The 21248-nt window shown below is 44.5% G+C and overlaps 1 protein-coding gene across 1 annotated transcript in view; it reads left to right on the forward strand.

The window, feature by feature from the left end:
• The window catches only part of LOC126204448 (GTPase-activating protein CdGAPr), an 837561-nt gene that overhangs the window by 364892 nt on the left and 451421 nt on the right, over nucleotides 1-21248 (forward strand). Inside the window, exon 3 of the mRNA XM_049938835.1 lies at nucleotides 11937-12022. Coding sequence (XP_049794792.1) covers nucleotides 11954-12022 — 69 coding nt within the window. The 5' untranslated portion in view covers nucleotides 11937-11953. The remainder of the gene's footprint in view (nucleotides 1-11936; nucleotides 12023-21248) is intronic.

Below are 21248 nucleotides of genomic sequence, written 5' to 3' on the forward strand. Positions count from 1 at the left end.
GCCGTGGCATACGGAGCTCCATCGCAGTCTTTAACACTGGTAGCATGCCGCGACAGCGTGGACGTGAACCGTATGTGCAGTTGACGGACTTTGAGCGAGGGCGTATAGTGGGCATGCGGGAGGCCGGGTGGACGTACCGCCGAATTGCTCAACACGTGGGGCGTGAGGTCTCCACAGTACATCGATGTTGTCGCCAGTGGTCGGCGGAAGGTGCACGTGCCCGTCGACCTGGGACCGGACCGCAGCGACGCACGGATGCACGCCAAGACCGTAGGATCCTACGCAGTGCCGTAGGGGACCGCACCGCCACTTCCCAGCAAATTAGGGACACTGTTGCTCCTGGGGTATCGGCGAGGACCATTCGCAACCGTCTCCATGAAGCTGGGCTACGGTCCCGCACACCGTTAGGCCGTCTTCCGCTCACGCCCCAACATCGTGCAGCCCGCCTCCAGTGGTGTCGCGACAGGCGTGAATGGAGGGACGAATGGAGACGTGTCGTCTTCAGCGATGAGAGTCGCTTCTGCCTTGGTGCCAATGATGGTCGTATGCGTGTTTGGCGCCGTGCAGGTGAGCGCCACAATCAGGACTGCATACGACCGAGGCACACAGGGCCAACACCCGGCATCATGGTGTGGGGAGCGATCTCCTACACTGGCCGTACACCACTGGTGATCGTCGAGGGGACACTGAATAGTGCACGGTACATCCAAACCGTCATCGAACCCATCGTTCTACCATTGCTAGACCGGCAAGGGAACTTGCTGTTCCAACAGGACAATGCACGTCCGCATGTATCCCGTGCCACCCAACGTGCTCTAGAAGGTGTAAGTCAACTACCCTGGCCAGCAAGATCTCCGGATCTGTCCCCCATTGAGCATGTTTGGGACTGGATGAAGCGTCGTCTCACGCGGTCTGCACGTCCAGCACGAACGCTGGTCCAACTGAGGCGCCAGGTGGAAATGGCATGGCAAGCCGTTCCACAGGACTACATCCAGCATCTCTACGATCGTCTCCATGGGAGAATAGCAGCCTGCATTGCTGCGAAAGGTGGATATACACTGTACTAGTGCCGACATTGTGCATGCTCTGTTGCCTGTGTCTATGTGCCTGTGGTTCTGTCAGTGTGATCATGTGATGTATCTGACCCCAGGAATGTGTCAATAAAGTTTCCCCTTCCTGGGACAATGAATTCACGGTGTTCTTATTTCAATTTCCAGGAGTGTATTTTGTGCTACATTTTAGGCACTAATATAACATGACGTCAGGTTCCAACTCAAAATGAACACGTTTTATAACAAATTTTTGAAGACCTCAAGATGACAGCAAAATCTGTCTAAACTGTTTACTGTAACTAAAGAAATATTTATGCGATATTGACTGTAGAAAGTCTTTACCAAGTAAAAGAGATTGCTCCTTTTGATTTCTCAACATGAGAAAATTCAATTAAGATGAGTAGGCAGTACGCAGCTTCAAACTTCACCGTTACGTCAGTACCGTACTCACCAGTAACAACATAAACTCAACGTGAAACTGCAATAGCGCTCATGATAATCATCCACACGATGGAGATCGCCTCTAACAACGGCAACCCACCTCGCCTGTCATGTTAACCGCACAGTTTCCAACGATCATTGCCGGGGTAAGGAAATTATTTGAGTCAAGCATCTCTAGAGAAATCGCAATGCAGAAAGAAACATGTGGAATGATATCGCCAACAAATACGTATTCAGAAGGCTTGCTCAGCCGTGAGCTCGAGCTGTCGCCGCGTCTCTTCGTTTCTGTAAGTACCCACCTAGCATTCAGGCTGCTGAAGTAGCTGGAAGTGGTCATGTTAGTATATCCATAATGTTTCGTAAGTCTCATTTACGGAAAATTCTCCAAAATATTTCGTCAGTGCAATTTGATTTATTCGTTTTCATTGTTGGGAAGTAGCCATATAATCTTTTTTACTTGATGCACTGATGTACACGATAATGTAGCTGAGCAGTTCGTCTCAAATATTTCTGGCATCGTGTAAGAGCTCGTAATTTATTTCTTTATCCATTGCTCACTAAACACGTATTATCTCTTGTTAATTACAGAGATATCGCTATCAGCTTAGCTTTTTCAAATGGAATTATAGTTAATTCTTCTGCTAGTATTTTTCACGCATGTTTCACTCTAAGAAAACCGATATGCAGTTCTGCAGAAATTACAATATTTAAATCTTGGGCCCTATCTATTTTGAACATCGCGTAACATTCCCTCAGAATCTTCAACTACCTGTTCAGTCAGCTGTTTCAGTTTGTATGTGACAGTTACTTAAAGGTTTTGCTGTGGCAAATGCGTCTACAGTTACTAAATCCATTTCCGTATTCTGGTCATGTATGCGGACAGTTACAGAAAACGTCCAAACTTGTGGGATTTACTTGCGATTTACTTGAGACTGTGTATTAACGGAAAGAAATATAATTTTTCGTCTTGCAACGTTTTCCCTATTGCCTTGAACATCCTTGCAGTTATTTTGTCCTGACCAGTTTTTTTTTTTTTTTTAATTTTTATTTGCCAGTTTCTCCTCCTACTTCATCAGTGAATCCAGTTTCATCTTTCATTTCGTTTCCAAGACATAAATCTAGGAGACTTACCTCTTGCTCTCAGTAACGTCTCAAAATATTCACACTACCTGTCCAAAATCTCGTTTCTTGTTAGTACTGCGCTTTATATTCAATTCACAGAACCGAACTCTGCACCCAGAATGATTTATCTACATTAACTGCGCACGTTCCTTATGACATGATGTAATTGTTGCGCCGGCAGTAGTGTCTACACTATACTGTTCGAAATTTGGATTTCATGGGTCAATCGACATGTGCTTATTAGTCAGTCTTATCCGAAACGATGAAACACCATCTCCTCCAATTTGGCGAGAACCTTACTACTCACGCATGTACTCATTCCAGACATCATAGCATCTGAAATTTCCGTTCCCGACCATTGATTACTGTCCTTTACCGTCTATATAGTTTTACGCTGAAGATTTGGGACACCCAGTATCTACGCAAATGTAATGTTTTGTGGGATTTATCCCGTGCAGCCAATAGAAATTGTTTGAACAGCTTTTTCATAGCTTTGTGTGTTATAAACATTTTTTTTTCACCATGACCGAAGTCAAAGTTCAACAATGTCCTATCCAAGAGAATGGACGGACAATATCAGAATAAAGTACCATAAAACATTTACATGCAAATTAAAAAATGTAGCAGAAAATTCGATGGTGTTATAAATAAACGCACAGGGTGATTCAAAGTTCGTGTTACAAAAAAATGGCTCTGAGCACTATGGGACTCAACTGCTGAGGTCATCAGTCCCCTAGAACTTAGAACTAGTTAAACCTAACTAACCTAAGGACATCACAAACGTCCATGCCCGAGGCAGGATTCGAACCTGCGACCGTAGCGGTCTTGCGGTTCCAGACTGCAGCGCCTTTAACCGCACGGCCACTTCGGCCGGCCTTCGTGTTACAGGCATCTAGGATTTTTAGAGGGGACTCTTACATGAAGTTTTGATAAGGAACTCATGTCTGAAAACATTCAGTTTGGATATTAAAAGTCTGAATATCTGGTCACTTTAAAATCTCCCACTTCACGGTATGCACACAAGCTGAGTAAAGGGCGCCGCCGTCGGCCCTTGTTCTAATAATGACATCACACAACACCTTCGTCCAGCTACAACAACGGCTGCGAGAAATTAGTGCGTTCGAAACTACAAGGGTTGTCTGTGGCACTCCACTTACGCACAGCGCTCTCGACTTTGAAGAGGATTTGCTGCGTGTCGTAGAAGAGAACCCGACGACAAATACTCGTAACAGCTGCCCATGCTGTGTCCTCCACCAGCACAGGCGTCAGAGCTCATTGTCTCCGCTGTTTGTGACCGAGCGAGGTGGCGCAGTGGTTAGCACACTGGACTCGCATTTGGGAGGACGTCGGTTCAATCCCGCGTCCGGCCATCCTGATTTATGTTTTCCGTGATTTCCCTAAATCGCTCCAGGCAAATGCCGGGATGGTTCCTTTGAAAGGGCACGGCCGACTTCCTTCCCCGTCCTTCCCTAATCCGATGAGACCGATGACCTCGCTGTATGGTCTCTTCCCCAAACAACCCAGCCCCCCCCCTCTCCGCTGTTTTTGTACCGTCAAGCGGGAGATTTGTAAATGTCCCGATCCTCAAACTGATTTTACATCTTTCTGGAGATGGGTCCCTCATCAGAACTTCCATCTACAAAGTCTCCTCCATAACCCCTAGAAGCGGGTTAACAGAAATCTTGAATCACCTTGTATAAAATAAATGTATGATAACGTATTTTAATTTGATGATATATCGCTAATTTGGGCGTTTAACAGTCTCATACTGAAATGCACTAAACAGTACCACGATTTATATTTAATATTTGACAATTGCAAATATATAGTTGCACATTTAAACGTATGAACATACGTCGTATAAGTAAGTATTCAACATCTTTTGCGCGACGAAACCGCATATTCGTCAGTGTAATATAAACTCCCCAAAAGTAAATTTGTTCTGTTGCCATAAATAGCATAGTTTGTGATATATCAGAAACCTCTTCTTCAGTACATTTTTGACCAAGGGAAATCGCTGCATATGGCTACTTGTGTAACGGCGGTAAAAGTAAATCTGAAATCCCGATGCAGCTCTGCACATCGTGCTGTGTCTCCAGTTATGAACGGGACAGAACGGCTCGGCCCCACAGTTCGGTCTGTCAGCGTGCCTCGAAGGGTCATTTCACAAATTGTTGACCGTGCGCACGAAGGCTTTTCAACACGAGAAGCTGCCAGGCCAATTGGCACCCACCCAGCGCCTTTAGTGTGGTACATATCACTGAACATCTGCCTCACGGTGGTCACCAGCAGTCCGTGACTGCTACGATTAATTATGGCTCATAATTACGGCGAAGAAAACTTAACAGAACTGTACGCTATCTCTTTGGAGTCAGTGGGAGGGTCGGGGCGACCCGTACAGCACCCGACCGTCTCCATAATAAGAGCAATTTGGCCTCTAGGCTTCCATTACGAACATCAGGGCAGTACGGCTTCACCATTCTCAACTTTCCCATCACCATGGCGCGCCAATAAGTTGGACAAGCGGACATTTGAAATGCCATCTGATCGATGTCGTTTGGTTCTCTTCAACAACGAGGATTAGTTTGGCGCCATGTGATTGCCGTGAGCGAGTGTAGAGACGGCCATAGACCAACGTATGTCTCAGGCAAGAAGTTTCACAGGTTCATCGAGGAGGTAGGTAACTACCATGGAAGGTACCAAGTACGGATGTCGGACGCCTGTGACCGCTGTGCAGTACCGGTACGAGAGTCTTCAACCTATTTTCCAGTGCTACAGGCAACATTTCTGCGATGGACTTCTCTGAAGACGATAGTACACGAACACACTACGCCTACCTTACGAAGACCTTCATCCGTGAGGCAGGAATCAACCGAGTGGAATAGGCCTGCAGTACTTGCTGATGTGGACCCAACTGAACGTACTTCGGACCAGTTGCAAGTCGCGGTGTGTCATCTACATCTACATACATACTCTGCAATCCACCATACGGTAGGTGGCGGAGGGTTCCCCGTACCACAACTAGCATCTTCTCTCCCTGTTCCACTCCCAAACAGAACGAGGGAAAAATGACTGCCTATATGCCTCTGTTCGAGTCCTAATCTCTCTTATCTTTGTGGTCTTTCCGCGAAATGTAAGTTGGCGGCAGTAAAAATGTACTGCAGTCAGCCTCAAATGCTGGTTCTCTAAATTTCCTCAGTAGCGATTCACTAAAAGAACGCCTCCTTTCCTCTAGAGACTCCCACCAGAGTTCCTGAAGCATTTCCGTAACACTCGCGTGATGATCAGACCTACCAGTAACAAATCTAGCAGCCCGCCTCTGAATTGCTTCTATGTCCTCCCTCAATCCGACCTGATAGGGATTCCAAATGCTCGAGCAGTACTCAAGACTAGGACGTATTAGTGTTTTATAAGCGGTCTCCTTTACAGATGAACCACATCTTCCCAAAATTCTGCCTTCCCCACAACTGCCATTACATGCTTGTCCCACTTCATATAGCTCTGCAATGTTACGCCCAAATATTCATCACAGCAACCCTTCTCTCTTGTACTGGATGACTCAGCAGCGCCGCCATCGAAGTGGCGACAGGCTTCAGCAGCAACGTCAGCATACCAAGGAGGGTCCCGACACCTTACAGTCCTCTGTCTGTTGAAAGCGACTGCGGAGCGTAGGAGCAGACAATAGATCACACTGTTAAATAGTGCACACACACACACACACACACACACACACACACGCACACACACACGCACGCACCGGGACCTCACATTACGTAAGTAAGAGATAGTGTGTTTACTAATCCGGCGTGTGCTTGAGTAGGTTTCTGTTTGCACGTACGAAATCCATAACTATCACAAAAATATACTTAGGAGAGACAGCATTGGTCGTATTTTTTTGTTTTATTAATTTAAATTGGTAGGCACTGGTGTCAACAAGCTTAGAGCACTATATTACAGCACTGAGGATGGTCACTAAGTGACCGAAAATCGATTTTGTGGTTAATAAAACAGAAAAATACGACCAATGCTGTCTCTCCTAAGTATATCCATTATCTGGTCGTGGTGCACAGGACACTCCATGGAGTCGCCAATCAATAATATTACAAAAATGTATTTTGTGTGTGCGGTTTTCCTATCTCCTCGTAAACTACTGCACCGATTTCAACCGAACGTGGTACACACATCCCTTACTGTCTGGGGGTAAGAACCAGCTGACATTGCTCAGGAGATACGACGTTATAAACACAGAGATGCGCGAAAAACTGCCGCATCATGCAGGTCGTTTAAATTTATTTTTTTCTTTGCTACTAACTATATTCACGACATATTTCGCAGACAGTATCCACATATGTCGCTAGCTATACCTACACAAGTACATAACTATACGACACAAACTTCAAGAGATAAACGCTGAGATGCGTGAAAAATGCCGCATCATGCTTGAAGTCTTCATAAATTTATTCTCTACTGCTAAGGGAGCCTTACCGTCCAGTTGACGTAAGGAAATCCCTGACACTTCGCAGCGCTTTTGACAGCCTTTAACTGCAAAGCACAAACTGCTGTAGGCGAAAACAATACATAGCTATAAAGAGGCATTGCCATAGAGGCGTTTACAAAATCTAATTGTAGAAACGCGAAGCCGCTGTCCAGGATATTTCGTTTCTAATAGAAAATTAGAAAAATGGATACCTGACAATGCAGGGTTTGTCAGCTAGTATGGAATATAGATGAAGGCAAAATATTTTGTACTTTTTAATGTGAAACTGTTAAAAGCACGTACTCACGAATATCACCAAAGTAATTTAAGTATTCATGCTTTTATTTTAAGTAGTAAGTTTCTACCTTTGTTTTTGTTTTTTGCACTTACGTAAATGCACTTAGTTAACACAATTATATGGCTTCAAATAAAGCCACGAATGACATAAAACTGAAGGCATGCTATGAGAGTAAGGTAGGTTTTCATATCACAAATACGTGTTTTTCAATGTCTCATACTGAAATGTACAAACAACTGACGTGACGTTTTATTCCTATATTGTATTTTCATTGTCTTGGCCGCGCGGGATTAGCCGAGCGGTCTAAGGCGCTGCAGTCATGGACTGTGCGGCTAATCCCGGCGGAGGTTCGAGTCCTCCTTGGGGCATGGGTGTGTGTGTGTTTGTCCTTCGGATAATTTAGGTTAAGTAGTGTGTAAGCGTAGGGACTGATGACCTTAGAAGTTAAGTCCCATAAGATTTCACACACACTTGAACATTTTTTTTCATTGTCTTGGATAGGATTATTCGTGAAAATAGACTGAAGGCTGATACATGTCCAACCTGAAAAATAAAAGTTTACAGCAGAGCCACAGGTACGTAAAGATGTGATAACTGCTTGCCGTTGTTGTTTTTGGTTTTGTTGTTTTTGTCGTTTGATGCAACGCTTTACATTAGTCTTATCCTGTGCAGCCTACATCCATTTGAACATGCTTACTGTTGTTAAGCCATGGACAGCCTCCACAATTTTTAACCTTCACACTTCCCTCTATTACCAAATAAACTTTTCCTTGGTTTCACAGGATGTGTATTACCAACCGATCCGTTCTTTTAACCAAGTCGTGTTACAGATTTCTTTTTTCAGTACTTCCTCATTAGTTATCCGATTAATCCATCTAATGTTCAGCGATCTTCTGTGGACCACATTCGGGAAGAGCTATTCTCTTCTTGCCTGAACTACATACGGTCCACGTTTCACTTCCGTATAAGGCTACGCTCCCATTAAAAATCTCCAAATAAATACTTTCATGAATTTGATTTCCCAACATTAAATTTGTATTTGATGCTAACAAAATTCAATTTTTCAAAAATGGTTTTCTTTCTTATGCTTGTGTGTTTTATATCCTCCCTACGTTAGCCATCGTCACCTAGTTTGCTAATCAAATAACTAAACACTTCATCTACTTTTAGTGTTTCATTTCGTAATTTAATTCCCTCTGCATCGCCTGATTTAATTTGAATATGTTCCATTATCCTTGTTTTACTTTTTTGACGTTTGTCTTACAACCTTTCGTCAAGACACTGTCAGTCCTGTTCAACTGACCCTCCAAGTCCATTTTACAATGTCATCGGCAAACCTTAAGGCTTTTATTTCTTCACTGTGAACTTTGACTCCGTTAGGAAACACGCCCTTTGTTTCCTTTACAGTTTGCTCAACAAGCAGATTGAATGACATCAGGGGTAGGCTACAACCCCACCTCACTCCTTTCTCAACCACTGCTTCTCATTCTTGCCCTTTCGACTGTCATATATGAAGCCTGGTTAGTGTACAGGTTGTGAATTCCTACCACCTTCATAATTTGAAATAATGTATTCCCGTCGTTATTGTCAGAATCTTTTTCTAAATCTACAAATCCTATAAATGTATTTTTCGCTTTCGTCAACTTATCTTCTAAGATACGTCATGTGGTCATTATTGTTCGCTTGTTCCTACATTTATCCGAAACGCAAAATCATCATTCCAGAGATCGGTTCAACAGTTTTTCCACTCCTTTTTAAATAATTCGTGTTATTTGCACACAATTCGACTACCGCCAGGTAGTCCAGTCAACGAAGGAAAATTTTGGGCAAAAATCGTGTAGTCGCAAATTTTTCCACGCTACTGGGAAGGAGTGTCATGAACGACATACTAAATATCCTGACAGGTTGGGTGTGAGCGCTGGGGTGGAGCTTAGTTTAAAAGTCACTTTTGAATATTTTTCTCGAATAACTCGAAAACGACGGCTTCTAGCGAAAATTTTTCCCAGGCTTAAGTTAAACTATTTGAACGTTGCGTTCATTTTTTTCTGTAGTTTTCGGTGATGGAAAAATCGCAGATTACTAAAAATATTGTTGTAACGGTATAACATTTAATGTTTCTCTTTAAATGAAGTGGGTTAAAAACAAATATTGAATGTGTGTGTCTTATCCAAGAGCAGGTGAACAGTATTAAGGGGTAAATTGTGTTCTGATGATGTAATAGGGGGGAGGAGGAGGGAGATAGGTCGAGGTGCTAGGGAAGGAAGGTCGCCGGATTGTGTCCGTGTACTTCTCTCATTCATAAGTGTAAAAATTGAAGGTCGAGCAGGTGAGTCCTCACCCTAGCTTTTCTGACCAGTTCTCATAAGTGAGTGGACAAAAGAAAATTAACTGAGCTCTTGTTTGTCTAGTGGAGTTTTTTTCAGTTTATTGATTTCTTATTTGCAATTGCTAAGTGAACTATTCCTTAAATTTACTCCCTCTGTAGCAGGAAGAGGTCACCTAAGGTTTTTAGAACTTGAGGTATTTCAACATACGTCAGATATATTCACACCCATCTTGGAAGATACACTGTGGATTTGTGGTAAGTGGCTTCATTCAATACAGCCCAGTTATCAGTGCCGCCAATTCGTGAATGGGAAAGATTTATGCAGTCCACCGGCAACACAATGGTGAGAGAAGTGCAGTAACTTTTTAGTCATTGATTAATTCACCATCAAGTGACTAGAACGTAATTACACGGCTTTACACCAATGCTGTTAACGGTGGACGACAGCAAGGTGCTACATTTATTAATTCAGTCCCATTCCCACCAACGCTACACAGGTTACTGTCAACACCACAGTTCACAAAATAAAAAGACAGGAACGTGTTTTACACAATAGCTCACTTAACAGATGGAAACAAGTACTCATTAACAAATCCAAATATCTCCACTACATAAAAACAAGCTCAGTGGATTTATTTTGTCTACTCACACAAGAGAACTTTGCAGGAAGATATACTGTCTCTGTAAACTGGAAAGCTAGCAGCGCTCATGGTGGGGGAAGTTGCATTTCCCGAAAGAACACCACAGCTGTTATACAGGGTCACTAAGAATCAATTTCTCCTCTAGTAGTGTAGAACAGTGTGTAGAGATTTACGTAGATTCCGCCCATATACATTACGTGCGTTAGCGTTATAAGTAACTGATACCACTTTTCCATGTAGTGTTAACGCATTTTGTGCGAAATAAACACTCGCTGGGCACGTCTGCGCACTGCGACGCCAGTGATTCATAAAGAGCCCTCTACCCGCTCTGGTTTGTCTGAGTAGACCAGGTTCGCCACGAACGTGTGGACTTGTGGTCTGCATTATTTAGTTCTCATGTACACCTTCCGATCTCAGTGAAGCTTTCGCACAGTGCTGAACCAGTAGTACTAGAGTCAGACTATCTTCTATCCAAGTCCAAATTAATTAAATTTGCTTATAAGATTATTCTTTTGTCAGTGCTATTATTTGGGAAGTTATGAAAAGAAACAGACCGGTAAGAAGAAGATGGACAAAAGAATAGTTTCTGAAATGTGAAACCCTTTCGCATGTTTGTCTTTCGAAGAAGCTGAATATAGGACGAAGACACAGTGTGTTGTTGCAGCATATTAAACCGTATGTAAGGAAACATGACACTTTAATGAGAAACTCGAGAAGTGTTTAGGGAAGCCTTATTATAAACATTGGGGTACTTGGCAACTGACAGTGTTGTGACAACAGTACGTGGTTGAGCCACGTTGTTCTGGTCTCGCGTCGTGTTATACAGGAAGTACTAAGGAACTTGAGGTGGTCTCCGTAAACTAGAGCGTCACCACAATTCGCACAGGCAATACAGAAGTGACACACACACACACAATTTTCAGCTGGCGATCCATTCACACGCAACGACTTATCTGTGCAAGCACTGTCTGTACAGACAAGGTGGTGCCAGTATCTGAGCGTGTAAAAGGCCCATATGGCGCTGTGGAGAGTCCGTATAACTTTGTGAAACATCCAGTAGTTACTTCTTGTGACAAGGAGGGAAATGCGTAAACACAATCTGGCGCCTACCTTTCCTCGTGCTGCTTTCTCCCTCACCCTCACCAGCTCCGTCCACCCTGTTACACCCGCGGAACACAATTTTTCCCTTAACACGACTCTACTGCACTTAGATGTAGTATACACATTTAATACTTGTTTTTAACCCACATCGTTTAAAGATAAACATTAATTTTATACCGTTAGAACAATATTTTTAATAATCTGCAGTTTTTCCATCTTGTGAATGCAGAAATTATAATTCGTAGAGAAAAAACGAACAGGACCTTTTTTTGTAGGAAGTTTAATGTAGTTTCCTTTGGCACTGGGAAACATTTTCACTAGAAACCGCAGTTTTCGAGTTATTCGAGTAAAACATAAAGTGACCTCAAAAACCAGCGCCACCCCAACATTTCCATCCCACCGGTGAGGATTTTTGGTATGTTGTGCAGGACGCACACTCCTAGCACTGCTGAGGTGTCGCGCGTGTTGCGTGTTGCAGGCGCCGCTGCTGGCAGCATGCCGGTGGAGTCGTGCGGGCGGCGGGCGCGGGGGCTCGCAGACATCGCGCCGCAGTACATCGCCAAGGTCAGTCGCACCATTCCGCTTTGTAATGCAGCCAAACTGCACAAAAATCTAGTCATCCCAACAAGCCCCCGTGCAGCACCGAGTCTAGCGTCGTTAATGAGCTCAGTTTGGCAAGGAAGTGCGTGCACTAGTTTCTTCAGGTATGCTCGCTGATGAATAGCTTGTCATTCCTAATTGCTGTTCCAAATCATCCGACACACTTTCTATGGGATTATTCTCGCGTGATTTGCAGCGCCAGTAGAGATTCGATACGCATGCAGCCGTGTCGTCATCTTGGAAAAAATCCGAATCCCCACAAAACTCATCGTGAAGGTACAGAAGAAAAGACAGCACGATTTCACCGAAAATATGGAAATGAACTCGCTGGTTCATGCTCAGTCTGACCTGAATGAATGGGTCCAAGTCGCTGTACGAAATCTGTTGTGTTGGCAGAAGAGCCAACACCGTGTTACGATTGGAGGCCGAAATGCACGCGTTTTAGCTCACGCAGGCTGGCGTGAAGAGCGAAGGACTATACTGACGTGAGGTCTGGAACATGACAAGGAATTAGAATTCAGAAAGCGGACGTAATTAGTTTGATACTTAACTTTAATCCATTAATGATGAACGTCGCTCTTGAAGGTACACGATTCACAATATTATCTGTTCAGAATACATTCTTGAAGAATATGGCGCCTTGCGAGGTCGTAGCAAATGACGTAGCTGAAGGCTTTGCTAAACTGTCGTCTCTGCAAATGAGAGCGTTTGTAAACAGTGAACCGTCGCTAGCAAAGTCGGCTGTACAACTGGGGCGAGTGCTAGGGAGTCTCTCTAGACTAGACCTGCCGTGTGGCGGCGCTCGCTCTGCAATCACTGATAGTGGCGATACGCGGGTCCGACGTATACTAACGGACCGCGGCCAATTTAAAGGCTACCACATAGCAAGTGTGGTGTCTGGCGGTGACACCACAAAAACTGCCTTCAAAACAACTCCGATCCACCGGTCTGAACTACACCCTCTTCACACTGTGAATTAAAGGCCTCATTGCGCCGTCGGTGCACTCGATGACTTGCATCATTTGCAAAGAGACAAAACCGCGACTTGTCGGACCACAGTACAGACCTCTGGTCAGCTACTGGCCAGTTTGTGCTAAAGGCGATTTATCTACCACGTTGGGAAATGACATTGTGTAAGTTCCCCATCTCCGAATACATACTGCGTGGACTTCCTTTCTCAATGTTTGTTCAGATACTGCTTGAGGTGGACTTGAACTCACTGTCAGTAGTAATTCCTGTCGGGTTTAAAACCATTTGTCATTAACAGATAGTGATGTTCATCTCCGGCCCCTGTCGCTGAAGATAGTTCTATGACGAGTGCTCTTACACCATGTTTCATGGCTGGCAGTGATACACCATTCCTTGTAGATAAGTTGGACAGTACACGTTGCAACATCAGTAACTCGGGCAACTTTAAGTATAATGTGCTCATGACCAAGTTCAAACACGATGGCTCCTCGTTGCCATTCCGTCATGTCTTCATGTAGAACCGTCTTACTAATGGTTGATTCCATCCAATTGATTTGCACGTAGACACCACTTCACTGCCATGACCTGCGTCATCGATGGAGGGCCAGAGGAGTGTATCTGGTTTCAGTCGTAGATCATTCACATCGTTCTGAAGTCACAATTGTTCTCTTTTAGGGGACCGGATGGTGGGGAGGATCGCTAATTGTGTGTCCAGTGAGATGACTGAGACTTCATTACAAATCGTATTTGGAGAAATGAATTAACTTCTATTTGAGTTTGACCTGAGGTACGATGGTTCCTTGGCATATGGTCTTAGCCCTCAGCAGAGCGACAGCTTGATCTGATTGTTTTTCCCTAGTTTACCTAAAATCAGCTCTTCGCGGAATCAGAATATATGCTACATCCTGGGCCCCGAATTTTCTGGGCTGGCTTAAGGAGCAGAGCTTTCCCTCTGACGTGTTCTCCCAGTACCATGGTGTTGGAAAAAAGGAAATGATCGTATGGCGTCAGTGGCCGTGAGTTCCCAGGCGGAAAGTTCGGCCGCAAAGTACAAGTCTTATTGAGTGCGACGCCGCATTGGGCGACTTGCGCGTCGACTACGGGGATGAAATGATGAGGACAGCACAACACCGTCTCACTGAAGGGAGAAAATCTCCCACCCCAGCCGGGAATCGAACCCGGGCCCCCGTGCGTGGCTTTGCAACGCGCTGGCCGTTCAGCTATTGGATCGGACATGGTGTTGGAAGCCCTGCCACAGGACAGCGCTATCCATAAACGCGCTCCTAGCCAGAGACAGTTGAAGTCCAGTAAGAATGCCAACATTCTGAGTCAAAACCGAATCATTCGGCACGTCATGTCTTGACTGGCAGAAAGCCGTATTTAAGTAATTCCGGGAATTGTTTGGATCTCACGAAAGTTGGGAGTCCGGCGGTAGCTATGCCGACTGATGGTAAGAAGCCTTTTGCCCCTGTGAAGACGCTGTGTAATGCATCATTCCCATTCTTGCCCTGTCTGCTTCCCAGACCTGTTTGCTGTTGTGGACACCAAGTCCGGTATCTGGTTTCCAGGGGACGCGGACTGCTGTCCAGCCTGGACTTATTGGATTGTTATTTCCATAACCGAAGTAATGTGTGGCTGGCCCTGCTGTGTTCACTTAAGGGTGCGAAATTTTCACATTATGACAGATGGTTTCTATCTCCCGTTGGAAATGAACTTTTGAAAAGTCCTCGCATGAAGCAGCATTTTGCTATTAGCAGGAGTAGGAAATAGCTGATAGAAATGCTTGCATTTTGCTTCTGAGGCTGATAGGTTCAAAAAGCAAAATGTTGAAACAAATTTCGTGGAGCTGTTCAGAGCTCGTTAAATCGCAAGATACAGGGGGCAAGTTTTGTGGTATCTGGGGTGAAGGTCATGGTTCAAATGGCTCTGAGCACTATGGGACTTAACATCTGTGGTCATCAGTCCCCTAGAACTTAGAACTACTTAAACCTAACTAACCTAAGGACATCACACACATCCATGCCCGAGGCAGGATTCGAACCTGCGACCGTAGCAGCAGCGCGATTCCGGACTAAAGCGCCTAGAACCGCTCGGCCACTCCGGCTGGCAGTGAAGGTCATGTTTCAAGGTGTTACTTACGTCGGAGGCCAGTGATCCTTAATGATCAGTTAACTTACTTTTCAAATATGGAAAGCTTGCAAGAATCCTAAATGTTTTCTACCTCGACCTTTCCCCGTAGTAGAGGCTTATAACGACATCGCGAAACCAGCTGCTAGGTGCTCTTGGATAAAAATAAGGAACTTGATGAAGATTGATTGGAGACAGTGAATTCCATTTTTTCCTCGGAAATATGAAGTGTTTTTGTGTGTCTTTTGACCAGTGGACTTCGAACTGCATTGCTGTTACATTGTTGTTGACATTATTCGCTGAAGCTGGAAGGAGCCGGTATATGGTCAGCGGCGTAAATTTTCCAGTCGAGTGCTCGGATCTCGGTACCTTTCTTATAGGTAGTAGTTACAACAGACAATGGCTTAGTGCTATACGATGAAGAACCAGAGAAACTGGTACACCTGCCTAATATCGCCTAGGGCCCCCGCGGGCACGCAGAAGTGCCGCAGCACGACGTGGCATGGACTCGATTAATTTCTGAACTAGTGTTGGAGGGAATTGACACCATGAATACTGCAGGGCTGTCCATAAGTCCATAACAGTACGAGGGGGTGGAGATCTCTTCTTAACAGCACGTTACAAGGTATCCCAGACATGCTCAATAATGACGGCCGACGTTCATCTAATGATTTTTCTGACGTTTCGCCAGCACGAGTGGCTGGCATTGTCAAAGCTTCACCCTCCATTGCCGGTGGTGAACTGGAGGCGAGCTCGCGGCCGCAGACTATATGTACCTGGCGCGCCAACGTCCGAGGGCTTCTCCGCGGTCATTTCCGGTGCGGTTCTCCTCTTGCTACCTGCGACGGTCGTTCGCTGAAGTACGGGAAGCCAGGATCCGTTTACCTTAAGGCTTTCCTCTTTCTTGTTGAAACTGTTCGCGTGTTTTTGTATTTCTACAGCTTCTCTGAACAAGCGCGTGTGATAGTGCTTCTCTACAGCCAGAACTTCCGTGTCGGCGAATTTTATTACGTGGTCGGTCTCATTCAGTGCGTGCTCTGCCACGGCCGATTTCTCCACCTGCCCCAACCTGCAATGTCGCTTATGCTCTTTGATCCTGGTGTTAATGGATCGTCCAGTCGTTCCGACATAAACTTTTCCGTATGTGCAAGGTATACGGTATATTCCCGACATTGCAAGTGGGTCTCTTTTCTCCTTCGCCGATCTAAGACACTCTTTGATCAACAAGTGGCCACGAAAGCCTTAACAATTTTGTATGCTCAATAATGTTCACGTCTGGGGAGTTTGGTGGCCAGCTGAAGTGTTTTAAACTCAAAAGAGTTTTCCTAGAGCCACTCTGTAGCACTTCCGGCCGTGTGGGTTGTCGCATTGTCCTGCTGGAATTGTCAAAGTCCGTCGGAATCCACAATGGACATGAATGGATGCAGGTAATAAGACATGGTGCCTACGTACGTGTCACCTGTCAGAGTCGTGTCTAGAAGTATCAGGGGTCCGATATCACTCCAATTGCACACGCCCCAAACCATTACGGAGCCTACACCAGCTCGAACAGCCTCCTGTTGACAAGCAGGGTCCATGGAGTCATGAGGTTGTCTCCATACCCGTACACGTCCATCCGCTCGTTACAATTTCAAACGAGACTCGTCCGACAGGGCAACATGTTTCGAGTCAGCAACAGCCCAATGTCGGTGTTGACGGGCCCAGGCGACACGTAAAGGCCGGCCGGGGACGCCGAGCGGTTCTAGGCGCTAGAGTATGGAACCGCGCGACCGCTACGGTTGTAGGTTCGAATCCTGCCTCGAGCATGGATGTGTGTGCTGTCCTTAGGTTAGTTAGGTTTAAGTAGTTCTAGGGGACTGATGACCTCAGAAGTTAAGTCCCATAGTGCTCAGAGCCATTTGAACCATTTGACACGCAAAGCTTTGTGTTGTGCAGTCATCAAGGGTACACGAACGGGCCTTCGGCCCGTATCGATAATGTTTCGTTGAATGGTTCGCACGCTTGCACTAGTTGGACCGGGCACTGAAATCTGCAGCAGTTTGCGGAAGAGTAGTACTTCTGTCACACGGAAAGATTCTTTTCAGTCGTCGTTGGTCCAGCTCTTCCAGGATCTTTTTCCGGCCGCAGCGATGTCGGAGATTTGATGTTTTACCGGATTCCTAATATTAACGGGACATTTGTGAAATGACAGTACGGGAAAATTCCCACTTCATCGCTACCTCGGGAGGTGCAGTGTTCCATCGCTCATTCGTCGACTATAACACCACTTTCAAACTCAGTTAAATCTTGATAACCTGCCATTGTAGCAACAGTAATCGATCTAACAACTGCGCCAGACACTTGTCCTATGTACGCGTTGCCGACCGCAGCGCCGTATTCTGCGTTTTTACATATTTCTGTGTTTGAATACGCATGCCTATACCACTTTCTTTGAGGCTTCAGTATAGAAGTAGTGACACCGTCTTCTCGCAGATCAGGCCGAGGCTGGCGACCCGTGTTTAACCTGGTTGTACTGGCGTGTTGTTGAGAACTAATCAGTGACCCCCAACGAAGCTGTCCTTGTAGTCGGAGGAGCAGTACGTTTGTCCCGTGAAGATTGCGTGGACTGTGGTCGCGACCGCGAGCTACCCAGAAGGGACGAAGAGCACTTTCCAGCTGGACTTGTGTTAGGGAGGCCGGCAGTTCGAGTACTCGTGCAGCCATCCACAAATGATTTCTCTGTCTATGCCGTAAATCATTGAAGCCAAATGTCGGCATGGTCTCCGTGAAAATGCTTCTCGTCCTTCACGTGTCAGAGATGATGCGCTCTCTCTCTCTCTCTCTCTCTCTCTCTCTCTCTCTCTCTCTCTAACGATCTCGTCATCGACGGCACATTACACTCTAAACTACCCACTCCCTCTCACTCTGCAATTCAGGCGATGTTTAAAAGTGTTCCAGGTTTCAGAAGTCAGTAGTTGGTGACAAAATGAATGACAAAAGTTAACCTACTAGTACAAAAAGCTTCGTTCCCGGTTGCTAGCGTGGAATTGTCATCAGCCGGTCTTTTCGAGTGTTGCTTACTGTATGCGCCCATGATTGGTCAGAGGTGGTACCAGGAGGTGGTGTCCGTTAGAAGAAACCGACTTACCGAAAGTCGTTGAAAGGTAATAATCAGCATTTGTTTCCGTGGAAAATTTGAAATGAGTAAGATCTGACGTCATCAGGGGAAGCAGATAAGAGAGCTGATGCATTTCTAAAACTTTTAAATTCTTTAATATAATTTTTTAACTGTCTTGTTCGCAATAATACATTACTTTACAATTGATTACCAGTTTCCGTTTCTAAACAATCGTCTTCAGATCTGTAAAAGTGACAAGAAGCAGAAAATTGCCTTAAAATGACTTTTTTAATCTTCAAGAACATACTTCAATTCAGAGTAATGAACGGAAAGTAGCTAGCCTGCTAAGTATGGGAACAGTCTGTTTTCGCTGCTTACCGCTCAGGACTTTGAACTAATATATGTTCTTCAAGTTGTAAAAGTCATTTAAACCTAAAGGCAATTTTCGGTTTCATCTTTCTTTTACAGATCTGAAGGTGGTTGTTTAGCAACCGAAACTAATACTCAATTGTAAAATAGTGTACATTATCAACCAAGACAGTTAAAATATTTTTTTTAAGTTTTAGGAATTTGAAGTGTTCTCTCGATCTTCTTAGCTCTGAGCTTCTACCTTGTTTTGTCTGTGTGGCAGCTTTCGCGAAAGCTGCAAGGAACTCGTCGGAAGAAGTTTGTTGATTGTAAGCGGTGCACTTTTCTCAACCCAGTCGTCAAATTTTCGACTATTTTTGAGTACAGCTGGTTGCCTGTAGGGTATTTATCATCGCTGTTTGAACAGCCACTATTTTAGCCCTGCGTCTCGAGTCAGAGGGAAGGTAGCACTCTTATTAAGACTGATTCAAACGTATAGCAGTGTCTAAAGTTTATCTGGGTTTGCAAATAAGCTGTTGTTCTTGTCTAGTGATGCAATACGTAGCATAACTGGTGTTGCGTTGTTCGTACTCTTCATCCAGTAATCATCATCAGGTTGACAACACCTGCAGGACACTTTCAACCTCCATATCGCCATTCCCTGCAGCTAGTCTCCAGATGTGAGCATACACAAACATCAGGGCCTGAGAGGGAGTGCTCAAGGACTTTAAAGACCGTTGCAGGTGAACAATCGTATTACGGCTTTGTGTGAAGTAGCAAATTTGTTAATGAACGACACTTTTGAAGTACATTACATAAAACTGTAATAGTATGTTTTTTGCACACGCGAGCCTCTTTAGGAATCATACCGCCTCAACTAAATAATAACATGTTCACTTTCCTATTTCGCGTATTATACATCTCGAATTCTTCCTTTAAAATCGACATTTAATAAGAGAAAAACTTAGAGCTCATTGTTCTCCCATAGAGTGTTCCATAAAGTTTTTATTGGAAATCTGCTTGCTACCCTTATTTGTCGTGATGCTAACCGTACAACTAGCTGGAGCTCTGTTTCCATTAACACAGAAGCAAAGTAGGTGTGACTTATCCACCTAGATTCGTACACTAAAAATTTGTTCTATTAAAATTTTTCAAGCTATCGTGAGATCCTCAGCTCCAAGGAAGTCAAAATTTTGTAATTGATTTGCAGTTGCTGAGCATTCACGGGTATACTTCGCCGTCGTTGTGCCGACAGAGAAGGGCGAATTGCCATGACCGTCGCTTTCTGGGGAGTGTTAGCTCGCAGTAACAGCACCGTGGGCGTTCTCTGTTATTACAGAGGACACATCAACAGGCGTGGGTTGAAAACAATGAAGAGAAAGTCGTGGAGCTTACTGCTGTAATCGATTTCTGGGAATGGCCGTATTGTTCTGCATGAATGCCGTTATACCATTGAGGTACGACGGTGACCGCATAATCATTCGACCGACTCTCTTCCACATTGTTACTCAGCTGCTGTTTCTATACTGACGTATCTTGAATTTCACGGGGAAAAAATCCAAAGTGTACTGTTGGCAAATTAACGCTGAGAATAATGATATTTATTGAAATACGTCAACAATGAAAAGATATCGTTTCGAGGTTTGTCATGGTGAATTGTGCAGATGCTTTGTCTTGGAAATCAATTGTAGCGAGTAAATAAAATCCAAAACGAAGCGGCAACCGAGAGTTACTGTTCAGTGGTGAGTAGCATGTTGTCCAAACTCCATCATACATTAGTTCGCGTTTTTGTCTCGCAAGATAACGCTAAGCTCTTAAAGCTATACGAGCAAATTCCGGCAGGTTCCTAGCAGATTAACAATGGAAGCTTTATCTTTCGCTATTCTTTGGTGTCACGGGCAGTGCCGCAAAATGGTTAAAGTCATACCTCGCTAACAGGAAACAAAGGGTGTCAGTGCAAGGGACTAGTGAATTAAGTCATCAGCCATCATCAGAATGGGAAGAAATTACATGTGGTGTCCCACAAGGATCCATCTTAGGGCCATTGCTTTTTCTTGTGTACATTAATGATCTCTCATCAGTTTCACTGCCAGAAGCAGAGTTCGTTTTGTTTGCAGATGACACAAGTATTGCAATAAATAGTATGTCAAGTGTAGTTCTAGAAAGATCTGCTAATGATATTTTCATGGATATTAATAAATGGTTTAAAGCCAACTCACTGACATTAAACTTCGAAAAGACTCACTATATGCAATTCAGAACCTGTAAGAGGTTTCCGCCCAGCATATGCATAAAATATGAAGAAGAGGAGATAGAAGAGGTTGACAGTCTTAAATTCCTGGGATTACAACTTGATAATAAATTCAGTTGGGAAGAGCACACCACAGAACTGCAGAAACGCCTTAACAAATCTGTATTTGCAATTCGAGTGTTAGCAGACATAGGCGACATAAAAATGAAAAAGCTTGCACACTTTGCCTACTTTCATTCCATAATGTCATATGGTATAATATTTTGGGGTAACTCTTAAAGTCAAACAAAGTTTTCAGAGTCCAAAAGCGAGTAAGACGTATTATCTGTGGAGTAAATTCACGGACGTCCTGTAGAAACCTCTTCAAAGAACTGGGTATACTAACTACTGCCTCTCAA

Source organism: Schistocerca nitens, chromosome 9 (genome assembly GCF_023898315.1).
Source record: "Schistocerca nitens isolate TAMUIC-IGC-003100 chromosome 9, iqSchNite1.1, whole genome shotgun sequence".
In the NCBI taxonomy this organism is placed as follows: domain Eukaryota; kingdom Metazoa; phylum Arthropoda; class Insecta; order Orthoptera; family Acrididae; genus Schistocerca; species Schistocerca nitens.